General features: G+C 46.5%; 2 protein-coding genes and 1 long non-coding RNA gene across 3 annotated transcripts; 1 reads left to right on the forward strand and 2 right to left on the reverse strand.

Annotated features, from left to right (window-relative positions):
* Window positions 1-1,834: 1,834 nt before the first annotated feature.
* LOC114842513 (motile sperm domain-containing protein 1-like) lies at window positions 1,835-4,626 on the reverse strand. Its single transcript, XM_029128090.3, has 6 exons — window positions 4,508-4,626; window positions 3,362-3,688; window positions 3,197-3,272; window positions 2,771-3,048; window positions 2,512-2,667; window positions 1,835-2,266 (listed from the first exon to the last, which is right to left on the reverse strand). Exons 2-6 carry the CDS (start codon window positions 3,603-3,605, stop codon window positions 2,238-2,240), a joined length of 783 nt encoding a protein of 260 aa, XP_028983923.1. The 5' UTR covers window positions 3,606-3,688; window positions 4,508-4,626; the 3' UTR covers window positions 1,835-2,237.
* Window positions 4,627-5,034: 408 nt separating this feature from the next.
* slc25a11 (solute carrier family 25 member 11) lies at window positions 5,035-10,278 on the forward strand. Its single transcript, XM_029128077.3, has 9 exons — window positions 5,035-5,251; window positions 8,013-8,165; window positions 8,258-8,375; window positions 8,447-8,535; window positions 8,620-8,710; window positions 8,969-9,059; window positions 9,133-9,232; window positions 9,309-9,360; window positions 9,803-10,278. Exons 1-9 carry the CDS (start codon window positions 5,187-5,189, stop codon window positions 9,956-9,958), a joined length of 915 nt encoding a protein of 304 aa, XP_028983910.1. The 5' UTR covers window positions 5,035-5,186; the 3' UTR covers window positions 9,959-10,278.
* Window positions 10,174-12,727, reverse strand: LOC129603199 (uncharacterized). The gene is made up of 2 exons (XR_008692906.1): window positions 11,813-12,727; window positions 10,174-11,701 (listed from the first exon to the last, which is right to left on the reverse strand). It is a non-coding gene; the product is annotated as an uncharacterized LOC129603199 (long non-coding RNA).
* Between the last annotated feature and the right edge of the window lie 604 nt (window positions 12,728-13,331).

Raw genomic sequence — 13,331 nt, forward strand, 5'->3', positions numbered from 1 at the left:
ATTTAATTACTACACAGGCAGAAGGAGCATTTTAGTCACCCAATATGGAGCGGATGACATGGCCTGGCATGTGGCATAAAGCATGATTCCTGCGATTCCATGTTCGTAACAAATATCTGCAGATTATCGCCGGGACATCAGAAAAATTCCAGAACTCAACACATGCTAGTTCCAGGGTTTGTCTAGTGGTGGCAGCTCTTCCTGATTGTACATTACTTTAAACCTTCCTTGTGCATCATCTCTCGCTTTGTGTTGTTGGGGCAATGCGAGGGTGGTGGTAGTGCCAAATGAATTAGCAACACCACCTAGTCTCAGAAAGGGCGGAGTTTGATTAACCTCACAGGTTTGCACCAATTATGTTGGGGATATGCGAGGAGCACAAATTATAATAATTGGATTTATAGCTCTTGAGTAGAGATACCTATTGTTATTGATTTAATAATTATTAATTGAATTAATAATTACTTAATTTACTAATAGTTAGGTGTTTCACTTACCAAACTATAGACTTTGTCATATAGTTATATATATTTAAGCTAATAACCGAAATTTGTGAATCTAAATTATAAACATAATTGGTATCTCCACTCAAGATCTATAAATCCAATTATAATTTGTGCTCCTCGCATATCCCCAACATAATTGGTGCAAACCTGTGAGGTTAATCAAACTCCGCCCTTTCTGAGACTAGGTGGTGTTGCTAATTCATTTGGCACTACCACCACCCTCGCGTTGCCCCAACAGTGTTCATGTCAGCAAAGGCATGTTTAGAGAAAAAAACAGAGCAGCATTTCATGAAAAGAAAGAAAACACCTTGCCAACTCTTGGGGTGGATCTATCATGCTTTGAGGTTGTGTTGCAGCCAGTGGCACAGGAAACATAGCACAGGGGAAAGGACAAATGGATTCCACTAACCACCAGCAAACATTTGTAATGAAGCTGAAGCTGAAAAGAGCATGGCTTCTTCAACAGGATAATGATCCTAAACATACCTTAAAATCTACTATGGAATACCTCTAGAGACTCAAGCTGAAGGTTGCCATCACAGTCCCCTGATTTAAACTTCATTGAAAATTTGTGGGTAGATCTTAAAAGAGCTGTGCATGCAAGACGACCAAAGAATATTACAGAACTAAAAGCCTTTTGCAAAGAAGGGGGAAAAATCCCAAGTACAAGAATGGAAAGACTATTAGCTGGCTATAAAAAGACTTTTGCAAGCTGTGATATCTGCCAGAGGAGCTGTTACTAAACATTGATTATGTAGGGTGCCCAAACTTTTCCACAGTGGCATAATAATGTTATTTTTATCTTTGTTCAGTTTATGGCATTAGAAGTAACTATGCACCAATGTTTGCTAAAAAATGTGTGCATTTTTTCCATTTCCATCCTAAGTGAGACTATGTTAACTTGTTTTCAATTTTAAAAAAATCACCAAAATCTGTAATTTATCAGGGGTGCCTAAGCTTTTACATCAGACTGTACTGGAACCCTACTGGAAAAAGGTAAAACTGGGAAATTGTGAAATCAATGGTCAGGGAAAAGAATAAAAAGAATTAAGCTTTTTTCAGGTTGACAAAGGAATCAGATATGGAGACACCACCAAAATAGAAAACTAAGCTACCAGGTGTGAGTGACTTCCAAATCCTGTCCTGAACCATGAAAGAAGACGAGGAGTGACTCTGGTGCGGTGCTAAGGATTTTACCTAGACACCAATATTGACAGTAATAAAGGAAAGTTGATAAAAACTCTGGGCTACGTAACTCCTGTACCTGCTCCTCTACATGGTTACTTCCTTCTCTGTTATGATGAGAATGTACCACACAAAAGAAAACATGCTGTCAAAGCAACACTTTATTCAGATTGGTTAAACAGGTTCATCTGATGATGCATGTTTCTCCTTTAAAGGCCGATAACAATAAAAAAATGTTAACACAGATAAACAACCATCTCTACCTTAACCACCTTGTGACATTCAAGACTGATTCTGCTCTAATACCTGAGCAGAAGCTACGAGCGGCCAGTCTGTGCTGATTAACAATCTAATCGGACCAAGACTTCATGTCCTCATTCAACTGTTGGACTACATTCCTGTGTGTGCTGAGATAATGAACACAGTCTGTTTCTGTGTGGTCCCAACGTGGATGGGGCTCTGAGGTCAGAGGTCAGGCGATTGATGTCTGCAGTTACCATGGTGGCTAGACGCAGTTTTAAATCAGAGGCGGCAGCAACAGGAGTATTACCGTAGAAACATCACGGTAAGAAGACCTGCAGACAGAGAGACAGTCAGACTGACTACCTTCTCTACTACCTCACTTTCACCTCTAACATCCTTTTTTTTTTTGTTCCTTTCTCTCCTTCCTAATTCCACATTTCGCTCTTTTTCTTTCCTTCATCTTCTACCCCTGACATCTCTAGATTCCTTCCTTCCCTGTCTCCTTAATTCCTTTTCTGCCGACTTGTCTCCACATCTAGCTCAGACCAGTGTGTGATCTACACTAGGGGTGCGTTACCCAGTGTGTAGGCGCAGGCCAGCTTCTGATTGGTGGAGACGTGCAGCCAGCGTGGAACCAGCGAGCTTCTCTCAGTTTGAAGGGGGAGCATCAACACTGTAACACACAACAATGCCAACAACACACACAGCACCCCCTGAGACACACTGCGCACAGCTGTACACACACAGACACATGCACACACACATTAGTCCAAACTACAGGTTGCACCTCTGTCTCCTCCTCATCCTTGTCCACTCTTCTCCTCTCCTTATCTCACCTGTACAGGTTGGCAACTGTAGGCGTGTTTGTGTTGGCACCAGCAGAGGAGACAGAGCCGACAGTGCCCTCTGATGTCTCTCTATCCTCCTCTTCTCCCTCTTGCCTCCTTGTTTCCTCCTCTTCTCCTCTTCATCTTCCTCCTCTCCTCCCTCATCTCCTCCTTTTAGCTCAGCCCAGATCTCTCTGACTCCCACCTGGCCTCCTCCTCTGACCTCCATGCGGAACTGATCTTTGCGACCCAGGTTTTGCAGGGAGACGTCCAGGTGACGCACCACCCTGAGAGCATCAAAAGTCACATATCTGAGCTGGACAGGGGGGAATCAGTAACAGCGGTCACAGAACTAGCAACAGTAACAGGACTAACAACAGTACAACAGCAGTAAGATAGGGTACAGGTGGCACCAGTACTTATCTGTGTACTTACAGGTCAATGCATGACTTGGCTCGAACGCTGCCCTCTGCCTCCACCACTCTGTAGAGCGAGGGAGCAGTACAAAGCACTAGAGGGAGAGAGAGACAGGTAATATACAGGTAGACAGACAGACAGGTAATATACAGGTAGACAGGTACGTTACAGACTGGTCCTCACTCTTGAAGCTGATGCTGAAGCTGTAGGGGTTGTACAGTGTCAACACTCTGCGGTGGGAGCTCCTCTGTTCAGAGTAGAACACCAGCTCTGTGGGGAACAGGAAGACAGGCAGCAGGGCCACAGCACCCCCTGTCTCACCCACTGTTTCATCCCTCACAGCATGCTCCCTGTCCTCTCTCCTTTCCGCCGGCTGCAGCGCCTTCCCGCCCCGTCCCACTTTGTCATGGTTGTCCCTCCTCCTCATTGATCCGCCCTGCGTGGTGTCCCACCCACAGCCATGATCCGAGTGCTGTCATTGGACGGTCTGCGGTGTGATGTCACAGCCACCTGGCGCAGGGGGAATTCAAAAGGTCACAAGGATTACAACAACATATATTTACATTCTAAACATTTTGATTTCAAACATTTTAAAATTAAATGAATAAACTATGACATGATAAACAATTTAATAACCATGATAGAACCACCTGGCAGCTTTGAGCTCAGCTAGACCTGTGGTGTGTTTGGGGGTAATATCCCATCATCTTTATTATTAGTAGTAGTATGTTTGGGGTTAGGGTGCCCTTCGCTGTCCCGCTTTTACAGCGCTTCAGCTTCCAGACATTATATCTATAGATACTGTTGATATTTTATTGATCTTCCTGTCCTTTACGTTTGACCCACAGATGAGCAGTTGGTTGCCACTATATAACGTTATGATATAACATTTGCCAAATAAGGTAAAATGTTTTTTTCACAGTTAATATTGTTTGTATTTTAGCAGCTTTGCTGCTGTTTGTGACTTTAGTGACGTCTCAAAATGCTTATTAACGCATTCAGTGTTTCTAAGTATGAATAACAGAACCGACACAGGCCTCAGTACAAGCTAATGGAACAAGCGTCTGTTCTTCCCGAGTCTCTGCTGTATCAGTTTTTGAACGAGCACGTGAACACGTTTTAAACTCCGTCTAACTCTGTTGATGATCTCGGTTGGCAAAGCTATCGCTAACTGCTTCATGCAGCGTTAAGCCCAGAAACGTTCACATTAACTGTGGTAACGCAAAACTCACCAGCAGCTGCCTATTCATACTTCTTACCTGCGCGTACTTTAAAGAGAAATGCATCGGAACTCAGTAAAAAATAGAAATAGGCTTTATCTCTACTTACCGCCCTAGCCGTCACCACTTCCTCGTAAAGCTCTAGCGTTTGCCAGGTCCCACCCCGGCAAACCGCTCGTCCAATCAGTGTGCAGAAAGAGACAATTCCGGATTTCTATTGGAGACGACTCATGTCAGTCACTTGTTTCGACCTGTTTACGTCGTATATACGTTTATATAAGCTAAATTATATATTATTATCGGACTATTCAGAGTATTCAGTTAATGTATGTATATACTATATATAGAATAAACAACTATGTTACCACGTTTTACCGTGTTTATTGAACGTTTAATAGAGGTAACTAAAATGTTGCTCTGTATAGAAATAATATACAATAATTGTTTTCATTATACAAGAGTCGGGATAATACAGACGCTAAATAATCACACCGTTTAATTTTGAACAGCCTAAATGACTAAACGAATAAATAATATGCATGACAATCAGGAAAAAAGCCTGATGAACAAACTTCTGGGGTCCCTGAATGCAGCATACATCGGCACAGTTCGTCCATCTTCGTTCTCGCCTTCTGATTGGCCAGCTCGGTTTCTGGTCTGCGGACGTTGCCCGTCACAGAGTCACCTTGCTCCGGGTGCCGCTGCCCCTTCTGTACCGGTGAGACTCTGTGGCCCAGAGGCTCACAAGCAGCGGGAATAGAACCGGGGATTGACCAATCGGGGCAAACATGGCGGAGGCGAAACCCAAGACATCTCCAAAAGCCATCAAGTTCCTGTTCGGGGGCTTGGCAGGGTAGGTGCCGCTGCTAGCTCACGTGCTAGCATGCTAACGTTAGCGGTCAGGGTGTTGTGTGGCAGCATTTTCCCCGAACTTCAATTAGAATTTAGTGTAAAGCCCTCATGATTTGAACCAAGCGTTACCTGAACTGAGTCGCACCTGTCTGAGGCTAGTGTTAGCAGATTAGCGTTGCTAACGTTAGCTGATGCTATCAGCGTCGATAACTCACGTAATTTAAGAAACGTTTTATTGAGTGAGGCGTGCTGAGGTGTGTTTAGGAGCAATGCGCGGCAGTTGCTGTAAAGTTCACCAAGAATCAGCAGCAGGCTGGACTTCGGCTAACTGGGCCAGGAGGTGCGAGGGTCCCAGCTTAGACTCAGACAGTCAGCCAATCAGCGTACCAACAGTGCTGGCTGTGTTCATTGCGTAATGAAAGTGATAAACACGGGTTCACTCGCAGTAAATCCTTGGATGCTACACACGTGTTTGTGTGTAGAACCTGTGGGAGGAACGCAAACAGCAGAACTGCAAGCTGAAGGGTCAGAGAGAAAGGTTTGTGTAGCTACAAAGTAAAACCACAGTGACTCCAGACAAACCTGATGGCAGAATGAGGGGGCGGCAGCACTAGCTTGTGTCTTTACAGTGATTTCAATTCAATTTTATTTATATTGCGCCAAATCACAACAAAGTTATCTCAAGGCACTATACAAAGTAAGGTTTAGGACCTCACACAACTAAACCCAACAAACCCCACATACAGCAAGCATTTAATTTGACAGCAACAGTGGAGAGGAAAAACTCCCTTTTTAACGAGGAAGAAACCTCCAGCAGAACCAGGCTGGATGCGGGCGGCCATCTGCCTCGACCGGCTGGGGTGAGAGGATAGAGAGAGAGAGAAAAGCACAGCAACAACAACAAGCAACAACAGAGCACAGGCAGGATGGTAGGACCAGGGACTGGACACAGGCAGGATGGTTGGATCTGCAGCTGCCCATCACAGACACCAAACTCGAGTCCAATGATACCTGTAGGTGAGGACAGAGTGGAGGAGAGAGAGAGAGAGCGGGAGAGAAGCACAACTACTGGAGAGAAAGAGACAAGGTTAGTTGAACATAGAACAATGATGGGAGGTTATTGGACAGAAAAGGTAAAGCACAGCAACAACAACAAGCAACAACAGAGCACAGGCAGGATGGTTGGACCAGAGACTGGACGCAGGCAGGACGATTGGACCAGAGACTGGACACAGGCAGTATCTTTGGACCAGGGACTGGACACAGGCAGGATGGTTGGACCAGAGACTGGACACAGGCAGGACGATTGGACCAGAGACTGGACACAGGCAGTATCTTTGGACCAGGGACTGGACAAAGGCAGGATGGTTGGACCAGAGACTGGACACAGGCAGTATCTTTGGACCAGGGACTGGACACAGGCAGGATGATTGGACCAGGGACTGGACACAGGCAGGATGGTTGGATCTGCAGCTGCCCATCACAGACACCAAACTTTGAGTCCAAAGTCATTGATCATTGATCAAGGTCTTTTATCCAGAACCTCACACACCTCTGTGGTGAACCTGAGTTTTGCACAGGGACACATGGATGTGTATCCTGGAGGTTATGAGAATGACCATGTGGTTTGTGGCAGCTGATCAACAAGCACCTCAGAGTCACCGGTTTCCCTTCTGTTTGTAAAGCAGGAAGTTGGGCTTTTACTGGACCAGCAGTAAACCTTCACCATCACTATGGTGACATTAAAACGTTTTCTGTGGACCTGCCGTTAATTGTGTCTGATACTGGCCTGACTGGAGGTGATGGAAACCAGCAATGTTTATTTACGTTGTGCATGACCCTAACCAGAGTCCGTGAGCAGTTAAACCTGTCCGTGGACTGAGCAACTGATCCACAGCTCGAGGTCTTTGATGTCATCATATTTTAGTGCTGATGTTTCCTCCTGCTTATGAGCATTAGATCACATGTTAATTGTGTTGGCTGTTGTTCCTGAGGCTTCACATGGTTCAATGGCTCAGAATGATTCACATCAACACAAAGCAGCTAATTACAAAAACACGATAAGTCCAAACATCCTGGAGTCACAGTGGCTCTTCTCCCAGCAGGGTGTCTGGGTTAACTACAGAGACACTGACACATTATCCTGTGAAGATCAGAAACTGGAAAGCCAAAACTAGCATCTCCTCATTACCGTCTTCATCTCTCTTCATCTGTGATCAAGTTGCCATCGCACAGGAAGCAGATGCAGCAGGGGGTTTTACACACCTTCCTCCCAGCAGTGTCTCCCTGCTCCTCCTCTGGGACCTTGACATGTTCCTCCTACTGATGAAATTGTCCATCTAACTAGTAAGTTGTGGCTCATAAACCTCCAATAGGGGGGAAGTGACTGCCCACTATAAAAAGACACAGAGACGTGCAAGCAGCTGCAAGTGTGTCCTTTAAATGTTACAACCCCCACAACCTTTAAAACACGTCTTCCAAGGAGGTTAGCGTGTCCATGAGCGTCAGAATAACTTCAGCCTGTGTTGGGTCACGGCCGTGTTTCACTTGAAGTCATGCAGGTTCTGGAAAGGCCTGATGGTGTTCCAGGAGTCACAGAGACCAAACTCAAATCAAATCCCATGATTGAAAGTTGACTGAAGGACTTGGTTGTTCTTCACAATAGTAAAGAATGCTCATGGGTTCCTCTTTAAGCTGCAGCTCCATCTGTCTCTTTCTGTGTCTGTCTGTTTGTCTCTGTCTCGCTGCCTGTCTGTCTGCAGGATGGGTGCGACGGTCTTCGTGCAGCCTCTGGACCTAGTGAAGAACCGGATGCAGCTGAGCGGTCAGGGAACGAAGGCGCGTGAATACAAAACCAGCTTCCACGCTCTGTTCTCCATCTTGAAGAACGAGGGCGTCCGAGGCATCTACACCGGGTGTGTGTCGCTGGGTTCACTTCACACCTGCTCGTTCAGCAGTTCAGTTCTGTAGCGTTCTTCAGTTGACAGCTGTGTTCATGTTGTTTCAGTCTCTCAGCAGGTTTGCTGCGTCAGGCCACATACACCACCACCCGTCTGGGCATCTACACCATCCTGTTTGAGAAGATGACCAGTTCTGACGGACGGCCGCCAAATTTCTTCCTCAAGGTACGGTGGGGTGAGCTGCAGGCTTTTCTCATTTTAATTGGTCAACGCGGTGACAGAGTCTCCCCCTGCAGGCTCTGATCGGTATGACGGCTGGAGCTACGGGGGCGTTTGTGGGGACGCCAGCGGAGGTGGCGCTGATCCGAATGACGGCCGACGGACGGTGGGTTTGTGTTAGGTCGCTGCCTGTGCATCCAGCTCCATAAAGACGTGCTGGTGGTTGACACAGTGTCGTGTGTGTCTCCAGGCTTCCTCCAGACCAGAGGAGAGGCTACACCAACGTTTTCAACGCTCTGGCTCGAATCACCAGAGAGGAAGGAGTGGCCACACTGTGGAGGGTGAGCTGGAGTGGAGCCGTTCTTGTTTTAACTCATTTTCAGAGTAATATTGAAATATTTAGATTTGAACATTATAAATATCATTGTTGTAGTGGAGTCTACACTACAACATTGTTGTTATTAGTGGAATCATTGTAGTTTTTTTTATTCTTATTATAGGAGTCACTGTATTTTTTTTATTATTGTGGTTATGCGAGGATTCACTAGTTTTGTTGTTGTTGTTGTCAGAGGAATCACTGTGCTGTGTGCTTGTTGCAGGGGTGCCTTCCCACCATGGCTCGGGCAGTGGTGGTGAACGCTGCTCAGCTCGCCTCCTACTCTCAGTCCAAACAGGCGCTGCTGGACTCGGGTACGTCTCTGTCACTCTGGCCGCTCACTGACCAGGCCACGCAGCAGTAACCAGGTTTTCTCTTCCCCTTCAGGGTATTTCAGGGATGATATTCTGTGTCACTTCTGTGCCAGCATGATCAGCGGCCTGGTCACCACGGCGGCCTCCATGCCTGTCGACATCGTGAAGACCAGGTAAGAGTGAGTGGTGTTTGAATGGCAGGTTGTTACGAGGCCAGACTGTCATGAAACATCTGTGTGTGTGTCCCAGGATTCAGAACATGAGGATGATCGACGGGAAGCCTGAGTATAAAAACGGTTTGGTGAGTTTAATCAACAACTTTCAGTTTGACGAGAATAAAACAAAAACAATTGACCTTTGACGTCAGTATTTGCGTGTGGCGTGTGTACGTACATGTCTTTCCTTTGACGTGGGGCCATAAACCAATAAACCCTATTTTTGCTATCAAGGTGAGGACACTGTGACACCCCAAAGGCTTTTGGAGGTTAGAATTGAGTTTTGGTTCAGATGAGAGCAAAGGTTAGAGGTCTGCCTTTAGTTGTGATGGTTAGAGTAAGGGGCTAGGGAAGGCGATATGTCAATCATGAGTCCCCACGTAGATGTGAAACACGACAGCGTACGTGCGTGTATTTCAGGTTCAGACTGAAATTTAATGCTTCTACGCAAACATTTTGTAACTAATGTCTTGTGGATTTGCTTGCTGTGTGTGTGTGTGTGTGTGTGTGTGTGTGTGTGTGTGTCAGGAGGTTCTGGTTCGGGTCGTGGGGAAGGAAGGGTTCTTCTCTCTGTGGAAAGGTTTCACTCCGTATTACGCCCGGCTCGGACCCCACACGGTCCTCACCTTCATCTTCCTGGAGCAGATGAACCGCCTCTACAAGTCCTACGTCCTGGACCGCTAACGCTTTACACGCTTCAGTCTGGAAACGCAGCCATCCGTTACTATACCAAACGCCGGATGTCGGGCGGTTCAGCTGGAAGCTCAATGGCGTCTTGGCATGTTGGCACCATAAGACAGACACTATTTTAAAAATGAAATTCTTTTTGTAAAGAAAAGATAAACGTGTAGTGTAAACATCAATGATGTTTTCAATTGATAGTCTTGTTTGTTGAAGTATTGAACATCCTCACACTTTAATTCAACATCATGGAATTGACAAGTTACCATGGTTACGGCTTCTGATCTGAAGGTGGATAAATAAAGTTATTCCTCAGTTTGTAATGTTGTCGAGATGTGTTCATGAATAAAAGTTCCTCAAACAAAAATATCAATGTTTTGCAGAATAAAAAGTAAAAGCTTGTGACCTTCATACAAAACAGTTAGTAAATTCTGGGCCCACTGCTATTTTTGCGTTTATAGTAATGTTTAGTTCACTGACCCTGATGTTGCGTTGGAAAGCTTAATATTTAACTTTAGATGTGTGGGATCCACATGTTGCATCTTTCTATGTCCAGCAAGTGGAGCAACATCACCAGCAGCAAGGCTGAGACGTCTGCTCTGACTCCTTCCAGTAAGAGACATGAGGCTTTTAGTCGTAGTTAGAATCAGCAGTGTCGTCTCATTCACTCCCACAGCTCTACTCTTTACCTTCAAGCAGCTTCTGTGCTGCTTTTTATTGGTGTAGCCTCCACACCAGAACTTGCTGACCAGTTAATGGACACGTGCTTGGTGCACCGGCCTTAGTGAAGGTCTATGTTCTGCTTGGGCCTCTGCTACTTCCTCGATCATGTGCAACGCTTGATGACTCCCCCTCTTCCTCTGGCATTGTCAGGTTCCACTTTCTGCACCTTTACTGCAGAGAAATTATTTATTTACAGGAACTAACATGGTCTGGACTGAAATTCGGGCCAGAGTGATGCAACAGAGCAGCAGCTGTGTAATGTGACAGCTGATGATTCTTCAGGAATGTTTGTTCCTGCTTTGCCTCAGACCCAGTAAACCAGCAGAGTGTGACGCTGGCGCTGGAGCTGATGCTGAGCAGGAAGTGAACAGGCTGCGAGTGTGGTGAGACTCTACTTGATGAGAAACAGCCTGTTGCCATATAAGGTCGCGCGGGGCCCACACAGCGACACCACTTCCTCTGCTCCATCACTTCTACATCTCTCGACTTGACTCAGAAGCCGTTCATCGCTGGCGAGGAAGTGTGTGACCTTCAGCTCTTCCTCTGCTCTCGTCTCTGCTGTGCTTCACTTCTGCCCCAACCGGAGCTGAGATCAGCTTCTGACTCGTCACGTCGTCAATAGGAGCCAAAGATCAGACAAAAGTCCACATGTCCGTATTTGTTCTGTTACTTTGTGGCCCTCAATGTGGTTGAACCTGTCTGTTCAGCTGAGCAGAACCAGAGCCGCTCAGGCCTCAGCAGGTCCAAAGGTCACTGAAACCATACACCCTGCAGTTGAACCAGTACTGCAGTGGGTTTGGTTTTACAGAATAAAAGTACAAGTAGAAGTACTTCACAGTACTTGTACACATAGTTCGATACATTGCATTGATGGTCCTCAGCCTCTGATCTGCAGTTAGTCCAGACCCTCAGGCTCATGGTTCTGGTGGTTCTGGTTCTGGGCTGTGTCATTGAGGCTTGTTTCCCTGAGTGAGGATCCACAAATGAGCAAACAGAGTGACAGCGGCTTCAAGCTCTCACATCCTGTGATCAGAGGCAGAGCGAGTGTTTCAGCGCCGCAGGGAACGCATACCTTAAATACTATGTACCACAAAATGTACTACCTAAAGAACTACCTAAAGTATTCTGTAGTACCTTAGATACTTCACTGCTGTACATGTGAACAGCAGGTCAGCAATGCTCCTGCAGGCCTCACATTCCTCGCCAAACTGTGTCACGGGGTCAAAGGTCAGCCGCCGCCCCACAGGTCTCAGCTCTGCAGGACATGTACCTGCCTGCGCTTGTTAGACCTCAACCCAGAACCCAAACACACACAGCAGCTCATCAAAGTGGAGATGCTGCTCTAGAATCCACAGGTCTATAGTGATACAGTATCTGTATCATTTGTCCTGTAAATGCAGTAACTTGTTTGTTGAACTCAATGTACTAGTATTTCTGCTTTAGCTTGCTGGAGGCAGTAATACTTGCAGTATCTAGTTTACTGTATATGATATCAGCTGTCTAGTAGCTGTAGTAACGGTATATATTATTTGTACTTGCTGCCTGTATCTCCGTGGTATTTCTACCTCCCGGTGGGTACGTGTTCTGGCTGACTCCACCCGGCTGCTCCTGGAGGTGGGCTCTGTGTTAACACGTCCTCGGCCTCCTGACGTTCACACGTCTGAACTGGCTCAGGTATGTGAGAGATGAGGAATGCAGCGTGTGTGAGCAGGGAAGCTTCGTCTGTTCTAAACCTCCAGAAGAGGCTTGATGCTCATGTCCCAGAATGCACTGCAGCAGCTGAAACAGTCCAAGCGGAGCCCAGAGACAAAGAACTGGGTCAAACAGCAGCCGACACGTCTTCAGCCGTCAGATGCTGCAGCAGGAGGTTTTTACTGAAATCACATTCAATCGATTAATGTGTCGTCTTCAGGAGTTTGAATGATGCATCATCTTTTAGCTAGGGTGGAGTCCTGACCTGCCTGTCGACTGGTACCAGACTGGTTACAGGCTAGTTAAAGAGAATCAGACCGGTTACAGACTGGTTTCAGACTGGTATCGATCTCAGAGACTCAGAGGGTTAGAATCACGTTCAGCTTGGAACCAGAACAGATTTTCAGGTTAGTATCAAATTCAGTTAAGGTTCAGGTTAGAAACGATGAGACTTCGGTTCAATCCCTGTTGTTAAAGTAGATTTAAAGCAGGTTGAGGTCAGAGTCAGGCTCGTTGCTGCAGAGTAAACGGGTGGAGACACGAGTGCGCAGGCAGGAAGCAGCCTGCAGCCTGGGAGTGGTCACACGCATAAAAGAACCCTCGTCTTCCTACTTTGTGCATTCGACTTTTTCTCTTCCCTCGTTCACTCACCCGAGCCTCCACCTGAACAGGTAACTGACTCACACTCACACAGGACTGTCTCTGACGGCTGGGTTTAAATGAGCCTTTTGCTTGTGGTTGTTAATCAGGATGTCGTGGGATGGGTACGTTACCAACATGATGGGGACCGACCAGAGCGGGAAGGTGTCGGTCCAGATCGGGGCCATCTGTGGGATGAATCCTCCAAGTGTCTGGGCCTCCACACCTAACTTCACAATCACGGTAAAACGCTGCAGCACACGTTCATCCAGGAAGTAGGACTCTCACTGCTGGAACACTGACTGGCAGGAAGAACAAGACT

Source organism: Betta splendens, chromosome 2 (assembly GCF_900634795.4).
Source record: "Betta splendens chromosome 2, fBetSpl5.4, whole genome shotgun sequence".
In the NCBI taxonomy this organism is placed as follows: domain Eukaryota; kingdom Metazoa; phylum Chordata; class Actinopteri; order Anabantiformes; family Osphronemidae; genus Betta; species Betta splendens.